This window comes from Nyctibius grandis, chromosome 3 (genome assembly GCF_013368605.1).
Source record: "Nyctibius grandis isolate bNycGra1 chromosome 3, bNycGra1.pri, whole genome shotgun sequence".
NCBI lineage: Eukaryota > Metazoa > Chordata > Aves > Nyctibiiformes > Nyctibiidae > Nyctibius > Nyctibius grandis.
The window spans coordinates 75,849,519-75,868,128 of NC_090660.1; the positions used below are offsets into that span (position 1 = coordinate 75,849,519).

At 39.7% G+C, this 18,610-nt stretch overlaps 2 protein-coding genes across 4 annotated transcripts in view; one reads left to right on the forward strand and one right to left on the reverse strand.

Moving 5' to 3' along the window:
* SULF1 (sulfatase 1) overlaps positions 1 to 4,451 on the forward strand; it is a 222,340-nt gene extending 217,889 nt beyond the window's left edge. Inside the window, exon 24 of one of the 3 annotated variants that reach the window (XR_011047795.1) lies at positions 1,908 to 1,959. Coding sequence is in view for 2 of the 3 variants with exons in the window: in XM_068396023.1 (XP_068252124.1) it covers positions 1,908 to 2,731 (824 nt within the window). In the remaining variant the exon portion in view is untranslated. Of the gene's footprint in view, positions 1 to 1,907 lie in introns of all 3 variants that reach the window. The other 2 variants (XM_068396021.1, XM_068396023.1) reach the window with 2 other exon arrangements.
* Positions 4,452 to 8,313: 3,862 nt separating this feature from the next.
* The window catches only part of SLCO5A1 (solute carrier organic anion transporter family member 5A1), an 86,524-nt gene continuing 76,227 nt past the window's right edge, over positions 8,314 to 18,610 (reverse strand). Inside the window, exons 8-9 of the mRNA XM_068396079.1 lie at positions 17,583 to 17,647; positions 8,314 to 16,353 (exon numbers count right to left, since the gene is read on the reverse strand). Coding sequence (XP_068252180.1) covers positions 15,908 to 16,353; positions 17,583 to 17,647 — 511 coding nt within the window. The 3' untranslated portion in view covers positions 8,314 to 15,907. The remainder of the gene's footprint in view (positions 16,354 to 17,582; positions 17,648 to 18,610) is intronic.

Consider the following 18,610-nt stretch of genomic DNA (forward strand, 5'->3'; position numbering starts at 1 on the left):
CTTTATGCCTCTAAGCACTGGAATAGTAAGACTTCTTTCGTGAAACCTCTGCAGTATTTAATTATTTTTTGTTTCAGGAAACAAATTATCCATAATTTGACTCACGAAGATGGCTCTCATGTGGCCATGCCATGATTTCATTTCTCTTGTCCACTTCAGGAAAAGAAAGAAGGACGACGCTCTGTCATAGCTGTCCTACCAAATCCCAAAAGCTTGTGTTGCTTCTTGTAACAGGAAGTTTGCCAAATGTTTGCAAAAAAAAAAATATATTTCTAGAACTTGCTTTAAAAAATATAAGATATTTAAATATTACATTGTCAAATATTTACAGCTGTTGTATTAAGTGAAAAAAAAAATCAGTCGGTGTTTCCAAGTAAGGAAAGCGGTCTCCCTTTGGTGCAGAATAAGGGCCCTCATCATAAGAAAATCTCAAGGTTTTTTCTGACCATAGTGCTATTTTTCTGACTTTCCGTATGATGGACTAAATATTCAAGAAATTCTTTCCACTGTGAAATCCCAAGCTAGTAAAGAAGCAAAGAATATAAGCTATAATAGATACAAGTCGTATCTTCTGTTTCACTTGAATAACGAGAAAGGGCAAGTTAAAATGCAAATTAATGGAGATGCCAAGAACCCACTGTAGGGATGAAGGGCTCAATATAGATAAATATTTGTGCTCAGTTCATGCTGTTGGACTATAGCCACTTGAACTTCCCAAGTAATTGCTACTAGCCTGCCTGCCTGGACAATTTTCAGAAAGAGAGTAAGTCATCTCAGTGAACTAATTACAAAGTATTGCCTACAACATCATTTGTAAGGACAAATTTGACACTTTCCCTGACAGGTTTTTGCATTACCTGATTAGTTTTCCCTTGCAGTCCACTTTGTTCTTAAAATCTTTGGACTGAACACAGTCTGAGCAGTGAATTAAATAAAGTAGTGGTGTTCAGTGTTACTTGTCAATATAAAATGGGCTTCACGCTAAAGTTGATAATCTGAATGACTATAGTCACTGTAGAGACTTGTAAAAATCTTTTGGAAATGGGGTTCCTGCCTGTCTTTGCTTTTTCTGTCTGTGATCGATATAAAATGCAGCTCCATTGCTACTTACAGACTCCTATCTATGCCCTTTATACAGATTCATTATTTGATAAAGCTGTTAGATATTTTCTTTGAAAGCTTTTTTTTAAAAAAAAAAAAGAACAAAAAGAAAACCTTTAGAAGATTCTGCATCTATGTATATTTTAACATTATTTTACAGAGTGGTGCAGTCCTATAAATTAATTCATACCAAGTTTTTACAGCTTTTATTGCTCCATGTAAATTAAAATGAATGTTTACAAAGTAAATAAAAAACTACCTTTGGCTATCATTTATTAAATAAAATGTGGCTGGTTGGTTTGTAGACCATACGTCTCAAGCTACCCAGAAACCAAATTCCTGTGGGCATTGTTGAAGTTCAGATCACTAATGGCTTTCAGTGTTAATCCCATCTTTTATACTTAACCACTGCTTGTTTATTGCATATTTTGGCGGAGTGTTCAGGAAAGGCAAATGGGTTATTCATGTATTGAAGCAACTTTCCTGCCTTGAAATATCAGAGGAAAGACTTATCTCTGAATGTCATCACAAAGCCCCATTAGATCAGATTTTGTTCTTTTTTACTCAGTCCAAGGATGTAGCAGAAGACCAGGGGTTTCTTGCTGTGTGTTTAGCAGGAGCTGTGAACTCACTTGAGGCCAGAACCATTAATCTGATGACAGAAGATGCGGAGCGTCTTACATTTTGAGCTACATATGTTATGATAGTTGTGCTTTCAAGCAAATTGGAGTAGAAACACATGTGGAAGCTTTGCTTGCACTTTTAAGCTGGTGTTCACCATTAGGCTTTATTCTTTCTTTCAACAGAGGACAGTTATGGGATGGATGGGAAGGCTAACATGCCCAGTTTCACTGGTGACATCGACTGGCAAGGACTGGAAGACTTGTACAGTGTGAATGAAAGTGTATATGAGTACAGATACAACTATAGACTTAGTCTGGCTGACTGGACTAATTACTTGAAGGATGTAGATAGAATGTTTGCACTGCTGAACAGTTACTACCAGCAAAATAAAACAGACAAGGCTAACACTGCTCGAAGCAATGGGGACGGGGACGAATCATCCACGCTGCTTACCTTGGTGGAAGTGACTTCTGCTGAAGAATTGAGCGGTCTGCCTGCAGAAGAGTTGCAGCTTATTGTGCCAACGGACTTTGCAGCCCTTGCTTTGAGCACAGTGAATTTAAGTAAGGAGAGGAAACTTGAATCAAACAATGATATTCCTGAGAAAAGTAGTTTGAATGATGCACACTGGAGAAATAATCATCAAGCTGAAAAATGGATGGAGGATAAAGAATCAGATCGTTTTGATATGGATTTCAGCGGAAATGGTTTGATAGAGTTGGAGTCTCGGCATAGCTTCATGCTACAACCCATCAGCATTCCTCAAAAAGACACTCATCAGGACAGTGACGGTGTGGAAGATATATTTGAAGATCAAATCTATCTTCCCATGAGGTCCGATGAACCCCTCGTTCATCAGGCTGTAAACGTATCCATTAGGGATTCATCTATCGGTACCCAGAGAACAGGAACGTTCTCAAAAAAAACGGAACAGAGTCTTGCTAGAGAAACTTCACAAATCCTAAATGTAGAAGGCAGTGCCTCAGCTCCACTCTCCTTGGATTAGATCAAGTTGTAAACCATTAAATAAGTTCTCCTTTTTCTTATTAGGAAACAAATAAAGGTAATCACGACAACTGACATTCCATGTTTATTGTAGATATGTTTTGCAGCTAAATTGAGCCCAGTTCAGTATTTGTCTGTGTGCATTTTTTTTTATTCACACGCACATACTTTCACGGTAATTCTCCCCACTGGGAAGCAAGATATCCAGTTTTCAATGAAAAGAAATCATGTTAACTTTCAAATGCAGTAACACATTCTCTGAAAGCTAAAAATTATTTCTTTGAAGAGGATGTTCAAGTTACTTTTTCTGTTTCCAAATCATCCCGCCATGAATGAATGTTTCAGTCCACCCAACCTGTCTGCATAATGTCTTTTTCATAAATTATTTTAACCACTGGAAATCCCTAATGTCACGTTTTTAAGTAAAATGCACTTTTAAAATCTGTATGCGATACCATTTATTAATCTAATACCTTACGTGTTCTTAGTTTGTTCATTGTTTTATGCAATTGTGAAACCAATAAATAGACTGACAGGAAAGAGGTAAACAGCATGAACTGTGGAAACAGACTCTTTGAATATTACTTTCAGAAAAATATTGCATGTTTGTGTTAATTAAATTTACTTTCAGAAAGGTATGGCTAATGATTGTGAACTGTAGGAGGATTTGTTTAAATTGGATTGTTTCCCTATATGTTGATATTGTCAGTATTAAAAATCCATGAGGTTCTTTGATTTTTTTTTTTGCTGATACTGGTAGAAAGGTTTACATCAATACATATAGACTTTTGTCACCACATCCGATTTTTATTATCCTGAACAATATCTTGAAAGCATTATTATCATTTTGAGACTTAAATTCTTTTTGTTTTGAACAGGCATTAAAGGGAATGAGAAAATCATGTTATTATTTTAGATACAAAAGGCACATGAGGTAAAAAATAGTTGTTTAGATAATTGTTGATGTTGTATTCTAAATTTTTTGTTGAACTTTACCAGACATTGAATTTTATAAAGTGTAATACAAGAATGACTTTGAAAATCTGTATTACTCAACACTTAGTATCTTCCCTTGTTTTTTTATACATTTTTAAACAATTAGCACAACAACAACAAAAGAGAATTACCTCAAACAGATGTAATTCCATAGTGTCCATTCACGGGTGTGTTTCCTATCTGTTACATGTTATTTAGTGTAGTGAGCATTTTTTGGCTATTGCAAGCACTGCAGGTTAAACTTACATTCATTGCATTGTATTTTAAGTTGAAACTTTTTAAAAAGGAGATTCTTTTAGTAGGATTTTAATAATTTTAAGAAGCAGTCTTTTTGATGGACTCTGTAAATATGTTAAAATTACTAGCTCTTTATCTGATGTATGTGTCAGGCTGATTGATAGAAAAACGTATTTATGGTCATGAATGATGCTATTTGTACATAGATTTTAAGTTACTAGCATACAGACTGTTTTTTTAAATCTTGTATAATATTTCTGTGATACTTTTATAGTACAATTCTGGCTTCGGGAAAGTCTAGAAGCAATATTTCTTGAAATAAAGAGTGTTTTACTTTACCTCCTTCAGAGAAGTCCAGATGATCCAGTTTTCCTCCTAATTAAGATTTATTTTAAAAATATGTTAACAGTTTCAGTTTTAAGAATCCATCCACATTCAAAGCAATGGGTAACAAAATAATACCCTACATTCTGTTAGTTATAAATTATTCCTGGAGATGTGAATAATATATATTTTTTGTTTAAGACATGCTGTGATTTTTTTTTTTTTTTAGTTCTCAATTCATCCAACCCTTTCTTCCTTGAAGTCAATGCACAGAGATGCATAACTGGCAGTTTCCAGAAGTAAAGCAATGATGTCACATGGTGCCATCCCCTGCTTTGCTGCTTTCCCTTCTCCCTGCAGAGCTCTCCCTGTGACAGCAAAGTGCAGTAGATGGGACACACAGGGCTTAACAAGAGTGGACCACAGATCTCTAATCAGGAGGAGTGTCTCCTTGCATAACAGTCGTCACAAAAGGGAATTTAGGTTTCAGGGTAAACTCCTCTTACTTGCACTCTATGTTTGTTTGGTGGCCTGTGAATAAGATTATCTCCATAGCTAAAATCAGCCTCTGAAGTTATGCTTCTTGAACCCTTCTTTCTTCTACACAGTCCTTGGACGCTGATGCTCCTGCAGACATAAAGTTACAGGTGATGTTTGTGGGAATCAGGAAAGGGGACCAGTGGTTAACCTAAGTGTTCAAAAAAATCAGTCGTTGCAATGCTAGATAGACCCCTGAGAGATGCCTGCCCCTGAAAGGCACACTGGCACACACAGGATATATTATTTCAAAACAGGGTGCAGAGCAGGCAGAGCCAGCAAGTTTGGGAGAACTTTAAGGACAAAGGCAAGTTGAAGCAAGGTCCCATACAACTACCTCTCATATCTTTGTGCAGGGAATTATCCAGTACCAACCATGTGCCCTCCATTGTTTGAAAGTGCATTTCTTTGAAAGAAACAAGCAAGATGCTTTCTTCTCTCCTAACACGTGGGTGGAGATAGAGAAGGGAATGGTGCAATAGTGTGGTCCACCCATTCACCCCACTTGTCTTTCCTTCTTACGTGACAGTTTAAAGTACTCACTAAGGAAATGGAAGAGATCGCATCTTCCTCAGCTTGAAAGTGGTCAGCCTTCCTTCTTCCAGGGCAGTGCCCTGTCTTCTAAACTATCAGAAGCTTAGATAGTGCCTTATCTTCTAAACTAGGTGGGAGCCTTTTTTTATAGTTCTTTTACAAGACCGTGGAGGGGGGAAGAAAAAAAAAAAAAAGACTCATTCTGTGCCTAAGAGGTGTCCTAAGCAGTGTGTTGCTATCCCAATACATTTTGCATTTTTTTCTGTATGGTACTTCTTGTCCCATAGCTGAGGCAGTCGAGTCCATGAGCAGCGTATGGTGTGACTGTCAGGAAGCTCTTACAGGCATCAGGCAGTTGCAGGCTCAGGAGGAAAACGAATGATGAAATCTGAGACTTCATGGGCAAGTGCTCCCCACAACAGGCAAGGGGAGGGCCAAGAGGAGGACCTTCCTGGCTTTTTTCTGATGTGCAAAATAGTGTCAGGTGTGTCTTTTTTGAAAGGCAGTACATAGTTATCTACTTTCTGAAGAGGGCCTGGAGCTGGACAGGAATATCTTCAAGGCTTGCACATCTTTGGGAGGTGTCAATGTTATTCCTCTGGGATTTCAAAGGCAGCCAGTACTGACCTCACAGACTTGGACTGTGTGAGACACTTTCTGAGACCTCTTACCAACTTAAAGCCCTCAAGAAAAGCAAAGATGGGTAATGCTTCGTTTCCAGAACTTTATAGACATGTGTTAGCTGCTGTTATGGGTAGGAAAATACTCTTGGTCCTGAAGTGTTAATGCACAGAAACAGCTTAAAAAAAATAAGGCTTTTGGGTAACATTTGGATCACAGCATCATTATGGAGTTCAGGTTTATGTGACAGCTGAGTGAAGGTTTTTTCAGAGTGCAGGTCTGGGCACACACAACCTCCACTCTCCCCACCAAAATCCCTTTAGATGCCTACAGCGGTCTACGCTGGCAGTCACTGAAGCACAGTGGAAGAGGATCTGTGTGGTGAAACAGTTGGAGCCGAGAAGCCAAGAGCTGCAGCAGCCCTGTTCAGGGAGGATTTGCTCAGGACTGGTCTTAAGGTCTGAGCACCTGTGACCAGTTGGTGCCCACTAGGTATGATGCTGTAATAAAACTTCCTCCCTTAGTTTCAGTGAAAAGCAATCCAGTCTGTGTGCTCTGACACCATTTTTCAGTGAGAACCAATGTGCAGCAAGTGGGGTACAAGCCAGAAGAATCATTTCAAAAACATGTGTCGCACCTGAAGGGATGCAATCACAGCCTGAGCCACCTTGGAGCTGCCTGGGGTAACTTTACTCCTGCTCCGGCAGCAAATGTGAGTGCAGAGCCACACAACAGGGCCTCTCCTTGGCCCGTGCACCACCGTGCACTGCTTCCAACCCCTGCCAAGGTAGCTCATGTCTTCAGTTTTCAACTAGGAACTTGATGTGCTAGAAATCTACTAGCACACTGATGTGCTAGAAATCTACTGGTGATAACTTCATCCACAGCACATTCCTTGATTTAACGTTTGTAGTCTTGGGCACTGGTGACTTACAAGGGAATCTGTAAGATGCCTTTTTGTGCGGTTATATGTATTGGAAATGAAAATGGAGAGGTCTTACTTTGAAGTCAGACAGGATCTGGACCCCATAGATTTCTCTGCTGTCCATGAAACGGTAGCTCCTCCCTGGTTGCACACATCAGCTGAAGCTGCGCTGCTGGCTGAGGACTCGAATCTGTTGGTGCTGTGAACAACACTGCAGTTTCTGACTGCAGTCTGAAACCAAATGCACTTAAGATACCTCAGAAAGACAAGCCGTGTCCTGAATCAATGCAAATTCATCTGCCCTATAGCAGAAAAGTTTTGTTGAGTCATTGCTGGGTGCGGGGGCTCGTAGTATTCACACTACACCAAGCAGTGAGGAAGTTTCACAGAAACAAGCCACAGCTCATCCAGCCATGAAACATGCACTACAGGTCAAAACACTCTGAGTATAAAGGCTCAATAATGAAACATGTCTAGGAAAATATATTCAACTTCAAGCTGCTGTTGTTTTGAACTTGAAAGACCAGGCTGCCTTGGGCCAGAATTTCCATCCATGGATACATCTATAATTTTAAATAAAAGTGAGTCCAGAAGAGTAGAAAGCCTAGTTCCAAAACCAAATTGTACGAACAAGGTCACATCCAGACTGCCAGGCCAGGCTGGCCCTATCCACGTTTATGTAGCACTAAGCCGTGGGTCTCCCTTGGCTCTGTACTGATGTTCCTGTGGACTCAAAATATAATTTCCATTTATTTCAATTTTTAAATGTCTGTGGTCATACAAGGCCTGTGTTGCAACCACTAGAGCTCTTATGGCGTGGTACTGTGGTGTGTGCTGCAGGCTCTGCGGTGTTGCATGAGGACACGTGGTCCCTGATGCACACAGCCTGTGGTTTTGGGTGGCTGCAGGAACAGGGGGAACCAAACCTGGCTCAGCCACTTCTGACATGTGGGAGCCCTTCCCCACAAACCACATAGAGGTAGTTTGTTGGCGTGGTCCACATCAGAGCCAAGGAGTGAACTAAGCACTAAGCAGTGATGACCTCAGGAGTCCAGTCCTTGGGTTCACGCCCCAGCTCTCTTTTACTGAGCAGCGTAGGTGCACATACACTCGTACTCCGTGTATTTTTTCCAACTGTCAATATCTATTTCAAACAAATTTGTATTTCTTAGCATATAACTAATATCAATCAAATTTAGCGCTAGAGGAAACTGGAATTTTACAGTTTATTTCTGCACGATCAAAACTTAGTTGTGATTCCGTGGTTGCTGAGTTCAGTGGAATTATTTGTTTTTGTCTGGCTACACACTAAAAGACTAAATACTTCATCACCAGATCCAGAATGATTGCACAGTGACCCATATGCCTTTTTTGTCACTTTCTTTTTTTTTGTCAGAAATAAAACACGCTTGATATGCTATTTTTTATTTCCAAATATCAAGTATTCAAGAGTGTTTTGTAAACACATGTTTACAACAGATGCTGACAATAGATTTCATTAAACGATGAGTTACACAGCTTTAAAATTATTCTAAGCTCTGCTGAGAAATAAATATAAATTCAAAAAACCCATACAAGAGCCTAAAGTATGCAAAACAAACCGCATAAACCCATTAGTCTCTTTTTACCACAGCACAGCACCCACACACTCATACAGTCAGACATACTCTACAAATTTCCTTAATACTCTACACATTTGCTTAATAATGAGTTTTTTAAAAACTAAACAGTGACAGGCAGTGTGCCCACTCCATGCTCCTAACATACTACCCAGACTGTTGCTGTTCTGCTTAAATCCTGTGGTAGAGGTACACACTGCAACCGAGGGCAGAGCTCCTGTTTGCTCAACCGGGGAAAAGAGCGGGCCTTCTTTGGGGAAAGCCTTCACTCAACCATGGGCTTTACTGACTCCAAATTATTTTTTTTTTTTTGTACTGAAACTCAGATCTGGATGATTTTGCACATTTTTTTTTTTGTTTTGAAATTTCCCTCCATGTTTTTAAATATGGAGTTTCTTAGAGAGGTAAAATTTCTGACCTATCGGTCGGAGGTGTACCTCTTAGTGCTACTTGGGATACAGATGCCTCCTCTGCATGAGCAGTCCAGGCACAATAACGCAAAATAATCACCTTTCAGAATTCAAAACAGAAGGGAAAAATTTTGTCTTCAAGATTTTAAAACCAAAACCCTCTGTTTTAAATCATAGCTCACTTTAAAGCTGACCAGATTTTCCCTTTTTCCATTGCTAGAGATAGAATTTGCTCTTATTCTACCCCTCTCTTTCTGGTATTCCATGGAAGAACATTAATATTTCAGATCTGAATCCTCAATTTATTTTAAACACTTACTAACATTGCTTGGTTAAGGGGTCCCAGAATTTAGCCCAGTGTTTCTAGTCATTACTATAGAATTTATTTTCAGCCTCTGCTTAAGCAAAGCCACTAAAGTAACATGCTACAGCTGGATGAATACATCCTACATGAGATTTCTGTGGTCTGTATAGCTTTTACCTTAGCTATTAGTGCTGGGCCAAATTCTATACTGCCTCCTGAAATTACTTTCCCACAGAAGAGCTAGGTGGGAATTGGCCCACCAGGAATTACAAACACTCTCTTTGCTGGAGCAGTCCAGACTTTAAGAATAAAAACACACGCAGTTGCATCATTGACATGCCTTGAGTATGTCATTTAAGTCATAGTGAATACACCGTAAAATACTTCAGTACCTATTAGCACCACAGGGTTGTTTAGTCATTTGTCCAAAGATTATCAAGCTGGCTCACCCTTCCTCGAGGTGAACAATGTTTTGGATGCTTTTTGTAGCCCTTCATGAATTCCACAGCTTTTCACCTATTCTATATCATGAACAAAATGTTGTCACAGGATAACATTGTGACAACTGGTTTGAGATAGAAAAAATAAGAAAATACAGTACACACAATGAATAATGTAATAATGAGAAGAGTAGAATGGAACCTGAATAAATAAGCATCTATTTCGTAACACTTGAAACCAAGACAATTTTGGAGCTACTTTGAACTTGCAGAGCTAAGTCTGTGTTTAAAAGGCTGTATGAAGTCAAAAGAAAATAGCTTACCTGAAGGACTGGAGCGAGGGATTGCTAAAAACTAGTTATTAACTGTAGTTAGTGTAACGGATATGGCTATGGGATAGGGATAGTGTTAGCTGTCCTCCTTAATTTATGTAATGTATTCTGTGGATAGGATAGGGAAAATCTTCCTGAGGATCAGGTACGCTTTCAAACCTTTGGCCACAAAATAACATGTATTAGTGATATTCAGGGTAAAGAAGAAGAATCATATGAACCCTGTCCATCTCTAGTCCCCATCTCTGAAGGCTCCACATCTCTACTCTGCAACAATGTTTACATGTAACCTTTTTGAATTGTTATTTGGAAAACAAGATGTTGCAAGAAAAAAAGGAAAGCCCTAATTCTATAGCAAAGAGTGAATCTACCACCATGATGTCAACTGTCCCTCTTCTAAGCACTCTAAAGGATAAAAATGTCTATAAAATCAAATCCAATATGGGAAGGACCTGAAACGTGTTGATACAGGTTTAATCTCTAAGGGGCAAACACTTTGTCCAAAGCAATGCTGATTCAGATTGCAGTCCAGATAAAGCTCCATTACCAAGTGTTTTAAGCCCCTAGAAAGCAACCACAGCTGGACAGCTTCAGCTGTGGGAACCCAGACACTGCAGCATGACATCTCCTATGCCATTGTTGAAGACACAATACTGAGAAAACAGAAAAAGATAAACTTGTTTAAGAACTATTTTGTCTTTGATCTCCAAAACAGTAGTAGTAACCGGTGAACAGTATAAAAGCAAAACAAGCACTTGATATCCCTTAGTTCACAGACGCTTGCTAAAGCACCAGCTTAACATCCAACCCAAGGTACTGGCCCAGTTCTTCAGCCTCATCATTGGACTCATGAGGCTGAGAATCTGGCTCCAAAATAACAGTAGGACACTTTGGACCCATTTGTCATCAGTTTTATGTCAATATAACACCACAAACGCAGAAAGTGTAGTAAGGCAGCAATAATTCAGGCATTTTGGGGAAAAAACCTGCAAGAACAGTACAGAGGTGCTGACCCCTCTCCCAGCCATGCTGTCTGGAGGTACACAGAGCAGGCAGTGCTCTGCTACGTTTGTGCAGGATACTGAAAATGTGTCATCTGAACCTCTAGGTCCTAATTCTGTGAAAGGGTACAATCCGAACCTACAGCATTACTCAAGCAATTTCATTGGTTTTTAAGGTCAGAAAGATGCCCTCATTTAATCTATCTTCCCATGTAACGCACAGATTTTCAGTCAGAAATTCATAAGGGAATGGCAGGAAGAGCTAGAATGTATCTCTGAGCATGTGCTCAAATACAAAATATTTTGAATTTTAATTGTATTTGAAAATGAAAGCTTTCCTCCATTGCCAGATATAAAAGCAGCCACACTTAAATGCCACAGGGGAGTACTCGAGTGCTACTTTGTGCTGTTCTGGTTGCAATGATCACTGAATCCATGGGGAAAAGAACTCAGCATGGAAATTACTCTTTGGGTAAAGGAACTCCTTTTTGAATGCAGATGGGATTCAGTCCAATACTTACATACATACATGCATTGAAGTGCCTTACTTAAGTATATAAACTTAAACACATATTTATGTGTTCTGCTGGATCAGAGCCATAATGAATGAATAGTTAATGCTACAAATTAATAAGCTATATTTAAAAAAAAATAAAACATATTTTTGAAAACACTACACTCAAATGTTTGTAACTCATTTAGGGCCTTTCAAACTTACATTTCTAATACCTAGGAGGAGATTTGTGCCTCTGCTTCACTTACAGAACAGCAAGTTTTGAGGAACTGTGTGTTACTACACGCACTTTTAAAGATACAATGGCTGGTCAACTGAAAGTTTCCAATTGAATATAAATTGCACCATAATATTCGACGTGTTTCTTGCAGCTGCTCACACTGTACTGAAGGATATAAAATGCTACCAGTTCCAAATTATACCATACTATACCCAGTATACTCATGGGGAAGAAGGGGAACCAAAATCCCAGCTTTTGCCTAGAACTGGAAATACAGAGATTCCCACTCTCCAGATACTCCAGCCCCCAAAAGCTCTACGAACCATCTCCTGAGGGTGCTGCACTCCTAAGCACCGAAGGTGATGGCTACCCCCTTTCTGAAGTTTTCCCCTCTTTGAGGAAACAAGGATGAATGTGAGGCTAAGCAGGGACAATTACCTGTTCGGTCAAGTCCATATATTGAGGTTACTTCTCCTCTTGTGTCCCTCACTCCAAATCAGGAATAAGTGGTGTAAGAGGAAATTAGTCTCTCCTGGTGATGGCATGATGGCACTTTGTGGACTTGTAGTTAATTGCCAGGTGTTGTTGCTCCATATTATCCCTGGCTGGTTAACTGCAGGTAGAGGACTTGGGTTTGCTACTGATAGCAGCCCGTGGGTGAGCAGGGCCTCTGCATTACCTTTTCTTGTACTCGCTGCTATGCAACCTTTAGTGATTGGGGGTAGAAAAGGATGATGGCAGAAATTACAAGTTAATGGAATTTTATCTTCTATGGTCAGAGGATTTCGCAGCAGGAAGACAACATGGCCATCTTCGCTGGGTGATAGATAAAGCTCCTTTTTTCTTCTTGTGAGTCCATTTAGCACCGCATGTCAATCATGACTACTGCTAGGGATGCACACAATTTCTCTGGCAATTCTGCTTCCTTCAGCAATGACAACTTCAGAAAATAGTGTTTGTTCAGCAGGTCTCAGTCCATATTTCAGTCAATATTGACAAAGTTGGAATTGACTTCTCTAGGAAGTTAATGTGTTTCCCCTGCGTGCCTTTATTGGCTTAGTTTACACTGTTACAGCTTACTCACAGTAAAGCCTTCTCCAGGAACCAACCAAAAACTGGTCAGAGTTTGCGTTTTCTTTCTTTCAGAGGATGCTGATTTAATTAAGTAATTTTGTAGAAATATATTCATAATGTCAAAATTATCTATATCCAAAACAGCTAACAAATTCATTTGAAAAGTAACAAATTACTTTTTGTTTTGCATATAATTTTGAAAGGAAAATTAAAAGGCTATTGAAAGCACATTCCAGTTTCTCAAACATTTCAAAAAATCTATGTTTTTAGAAGTTGAAGTGTCAGGATTTCCTAAAAAACAAGTGGTCTCCATCCAACAAGCCCTAAACTCCCTTGAAATCAGCTCAGAAGTGGCAGCAGTTGCAGATGTGTCACTTCCGTCACTCCCATTCTTTCCCATCAGTATCAGCTCCTGACAATCCTACAAGCCTCATCTGCTCTCCCTTGTTATTCACATGGAATAGAAGCGCGCACAAGGCATGAAATAGATCAGGATAGATGATTCATCTCCAGCCTTTTACAATTCCCTAAATGCTCTGTTTCTGAGGTATTTGAAAAGATTGTCACTCTTCACCTCACCCCGTGATGATTAAAATGGGCAAGTGATTAAAATGGATGGGTGATGGGCTGCAATTACACTTTGTCTTACTACTTTGCCTCAATTTTTGCCATGGCAGGAAACTCCTGGTGCAAGAAGCATTTGAGACTGCAGCAAAAGGAAACATTTTTATCATCTATTCTGATCTCCTACAGCAAAAAAAATATACCAAATACCTTTGAGCCATGGAAATTTATTTCTCGGGAGAAGAAGTGTAGAAGCTAACATCTCAGGTGGCATATGCTGACTGAGGATGTATTGTATCTGGTGACTGCACAAAAGAAAAAACTTCTCAGGCTTCACCCCAAAAAACTATTAATATGTACAGAATAGCAGGAGGTGATTAAAACGATATTCCTCTACGTTGTAGTTTGGGGTAGGAGCATCTGAGTTTGCAGACGGAGAAAGTGGGTATCGTTACAAGCCACATAAATGGACTGAGACATTCTGAAATAAGCAGCCACCATTTCAAACAGGGGAACCAGCCCCGTGGGTAGTGCCATGTGCCAGTCAAGAAGAGCCAGGAGACAAGGAAAGGCGGCTGGCAATGAGAGAAGGAAATCCCCTCTTCCCAGGACAACTCAATGGATGCCACGGAGAGTACTGCCTTTAATTTCAAGGACCTGGTTCCATGTACTGTTTGATCAACTTACATATTATAAATTAAAAATTAAACCAGGAATAACTCTGTTCAAAAATACGTAGAATTTCTGCTCTTTCCTATTCAGGTTTCAGGCAAGCTCTCCACATGGCAAAATCCAAACCTGACTATCACTGAGTCCTCTTAAAGAGTGCTTTTAATTTCCTAAACTTCTAAGGCTTTCCCTGCAGGGCAAAATACAGCTTTGACTTCCTAGTGTCCACCTGACATCATTCTCTGCCCTTTGAGACATCATTAGTACATCATAAGCATGGCACTACAAAGCCTCCAGAGCAAGAAATGAAATGCCAAGGACATTTGATTAGAAAGTCTCAGCATCTCCTGGGGAGAAAACACACTACAGTAATTTGGAACAAGCAAAGGCCACATCACGTCCTGTGGGTCCACACTTGCAGACAATTTCTATTCTTAACTCTTCTCCTGGAAGGGCAAAGGAGAGAGGACTCGCCCTTTGCCTTCACAGAAACTTTCAGTGAAGCTGAGAAAAGGAAAGGCAGCCACGTGTGGGACAAACCATACAACTAGGACCTCCAGGCCTGACCCACCAGCCTGCCCAGCACCAGGCAGCGGGAGAGGCAGAAGTGGGGCAGAAACGACAGTGACCCAGGGTCTGAGCTGGCACCCCCTCGCCAGCCGCCCTCAGTGGCGGGGAGCACAGCACCCTGGCGGTGCCAGCAGTGGAGGGGAAAGCCTCCTCGTACCAGGCACCGCGGTGGGCAGGCTGCTTGGAGCCCACTTGAAGGTCTCTCTGCTCACTCTTGCAGCTGGAAGCAAGATGCACCAGCCCGAACACCGTGCCGTCACTGGCTGCAAGGGGCCCAAGTGGCCACTCAGACACGAAACGAGGCCCTTAGCTCTCCCTCGAGGTTTTTTTCACCGAAGCTGAGCTAGATTGGCAGACATTTCTGAAGGACGGCTCAAGCTATAACTGGTTATTTTCTTCTTGAGGAAAAGTATGGATTTGGCGCTAGTTAATTACCACCCTGATAACATTACAGAAATATGCACATATCCGCTCTAGTATGTGTGTGATTCCTACATCTTAATGTTATTATAAATTAATACTGGAGTTTTTTACTCCAAGTATTATACTTTCCTAGCCTGTGTACTTTGTGAAGAATGACTACATCCCATCAAATGAAAATTAATGCACATTTTGACAGGAAAAAGACATTACGACTCAACATTTGCAAACGTTACCTGATGCATAACTTTTGTATGGCTTAACGTGTTATCAGTACTTTAAACCTTATGTTATTTTTTAATTTAATGCTTATGTCTGAAAATAGCGCCTTCCAAATTCAGTTGCAGTAATGTCTTTAAAAGCAAAATTTAAACTTAATTTGCTGCACATGCAATTACCCAAATAAGTTGCATAGTTTAAATAAGTTCAGTTGTGCTTTGTAGCAGAACTCACAGTAATTACTCATCTCTTAAAAATACGATTTGTGGATATGAAGTTGACATTTAAGCATTTTTGTGACGTCTAGACATCAACGATATGAGTTTTTGTCACTCTTCCACTGACTTCTGCTGTTTGAAATACCTCACCCTTACATTGATATTAGATCAGAGCATGGACATTTAATGGACACATCTGAAATAATTACAAACACAATTTTTCAAACTCCATTGTCAGAAGGGGTGAAATAAGAACTTGGGTTGGTTTGAGGTATCCAGCCCTCAGGAACATACTATGGTTGTTTGCATTAAGCTTTGTTGGTTTTATCACATTACATTTAGATTAAAAATAGAAGGCACGGGTGTTTTACAAGGCGCCATAATTAAGTCAACCAACAAAACTAAATATTACATTACCAAGCCAGGGGTCTATATCTCAGCAGTGACTTCTTCCAACGCATTTTCATTTGAGGAATTTATTGCTTCTGAAAAAGGGCCAGGGTATGTCTGTGCTACGCAGTTCATTCCTTGTGCCACACTGATGTCTCCTCGGGAGCTGAAGGTAGGGCAGGATCTAGTCCGTGCATAGTTTTGTTGAGGTCCAGCTTGGCCAACCATCTCACTCACAGTGTTCACCGGCGGAGCCCTCCACCTCTGTCGCTGCAGTTGCTCTTCTTTACACTTAATGGAATACCAGGCCAGGAAAATAAAAAAGAATCCCACAAACTTGAGAGCAGCTGCCAACCCAAAGTAGACAAAACGAAATGAGGTGACATCGTATTCCCAACAAGATCCTTGTATGCCGCAATCCTGTTGCCAAAGCATGCACGTGGTGTCAATAACAGCCCCAAAATAAATCGGAGTGGGAATGTAAGCTGAAATAAAAATAGCAGCAGAAATAGTACGTGTTAGCATATAGTGGAAAAGTTCTAAAGAAACTATGTACCGTAGCCAAACAGCGTAGGTCGAGAATTTTTGAGATTGATACACCGCTGTTCTCTCATGAAATGTAAAACACAGAAAACTGGTCAGCTGATCTTCCCACCAACACTACTTATCCCACACATGAAACGCACCACAAATGGCAAAGAATTCAAGCAAAGAAGACAGTGCAGCAGCACCTTACAACAGGTACTGCTTCAATCTGCTGTCCTCAGACAGCTCTTCTTGAACTATGTGTGCCCCAAAAGAAAATTCAATGTTTCTCTCAGGAAATAAAATATGGGAGGCGAACAAAATACAACATTATCTCCAGAAAGTTACTTGCTGAACATCGATTGCCCATGAGCTGGGAAAAGGTGGGGGTTGCTGCTTTAGGTTAAGGAGAAAAAGCCCCAAAGACCGCAAAAAGTTTCTCTTCGTGAAGATGGATGGAAGCGGTGAGACCATTAAAATTGTAAATTTTCTTTTGAATAGATCTTCCTCAGAAACAGACTTTAACTTCTAAGGCTGCTAAAAATGCAGCCATCCCATTGAATGCTCCTGTTTTCTCCAGAAATACACCACCTTTAAGACAAGTCAGAAACGTCCTTCCTCAAAGAAAACTTCCAGATGCAGCTATACGGGCTTCTCCTCTTGTGCTCTTAGAATAGGCCTTGCTTGCTCTAGTCGTGTGTTTCATAGTAGCTGATCATCTGGAGTATTCTTTATAGGCAGGGTTTTAGAAGTTCAAGAGCTCGAAAGAAACTACTTTATGGAATAAAGACTTTCAACATGTACCCTTTTTGCTTTGAAACATTTTAAATTAGACATTAAGTAACAATTGCTTCTTATTTTAAAAATGCAAAAAGCTATTGTTATTGCTGAAAGCAATAAAAATCTGTTTCTAAAAAAGAAAAAATCCTTATAAAATAATATTTAGTAACTATTAGTTTTTAAATAAAATTTGAAACTGTAAAAATATCTCTTTCTGGGACAAAAATGTTCTAGAAAGTCAGTAAATACATTCTCAGCTACAACATTTTCAGAAGCTATTAATTTTAGGTTCCTAATACAATTAGTCAGGCAATTAGTTGCAGATTTACAGAATTTTAGTACTTTTATGGTACATTTGAGCCACACATGGTAAGCCTTCAAGGAAATGCTGAGTAACTGTAAGACTTACCAAGAGTTCGTAATAAAACAAACTGCATTCCTAGTGCAAAGGGCCGCTCCCCATCTTCCACAGACCTAGCAGGTGAAAAGAAAACTCCTCTGAAGAAACAGTCAGAACAAATATATTTTTTATATAATTTCATATAATGTCTTGCTTTATTTTCTTAATCTTTTTCAGATAAACTGGAATTAATGGAGAATTAAGTTGCTGACAGCTGGACAAAGCTGCTGAATTTAATAGATCTCTGCGTAGCGTAAGCACTTTGGATCTGCTTTAGGAAAAATATCAGCAGAAACATCCAAATAGTCTCTTTAAACACTGTTCATTTTCAATACAAGTCATACAAGATTTCTTCCATTGGTTTCAAAGGAAAAACATCAAGCTTCCAAAAGACTAAATACAGAGTAATGATATTCCACAATGCAACTACAATTTCAGGAAACTATAAATTTTCTTCTGATTTAAAAAATATTTTTAAATCTTAACCTAAAGGTCTGAAATTAAGATAGGCAGCTTCTAATGACATTGAAAGATAAGATAAAAACACACAAAAAGACTGCAGTCAAAGGGGTGCAGCTGTAAAATCAAGGCTTTGAAGTCAAGCACTCATTCAGAAATTGAGAAATTGGAGAACCAACTTGGGTCACAAATCTTGGACCGATGCGCTGTGCACAGTGTGTGGTTTGGGACAGTGGGTGTCACTGTTCATGTGTGTGGGCCACCCTTTTTTTTACTAAACATTACGAAATCCTGCTGGAGATGTCCCCTATGCACCTCACTCTTGTGAGGCTCACTGCAATATTAATGTTCATTCATTGTAGTTTATCTTTGCATAATTGCAGTGCAATGACAATGGTTTATTATCATTATTGTACAGGTGGAAAACCCAGAGACAGAAGGAATAAGGTCAGAAGTGGTGCTTCGGGACACAGTTTAGTGGTGGACTTGGCAGTGTTAGGGTAACGGTTCGACTTGATGATCTTAAATGTCTTTTCCAACCAAAACGATTCTATGATTCTATGATTCCAAGCCTCTGA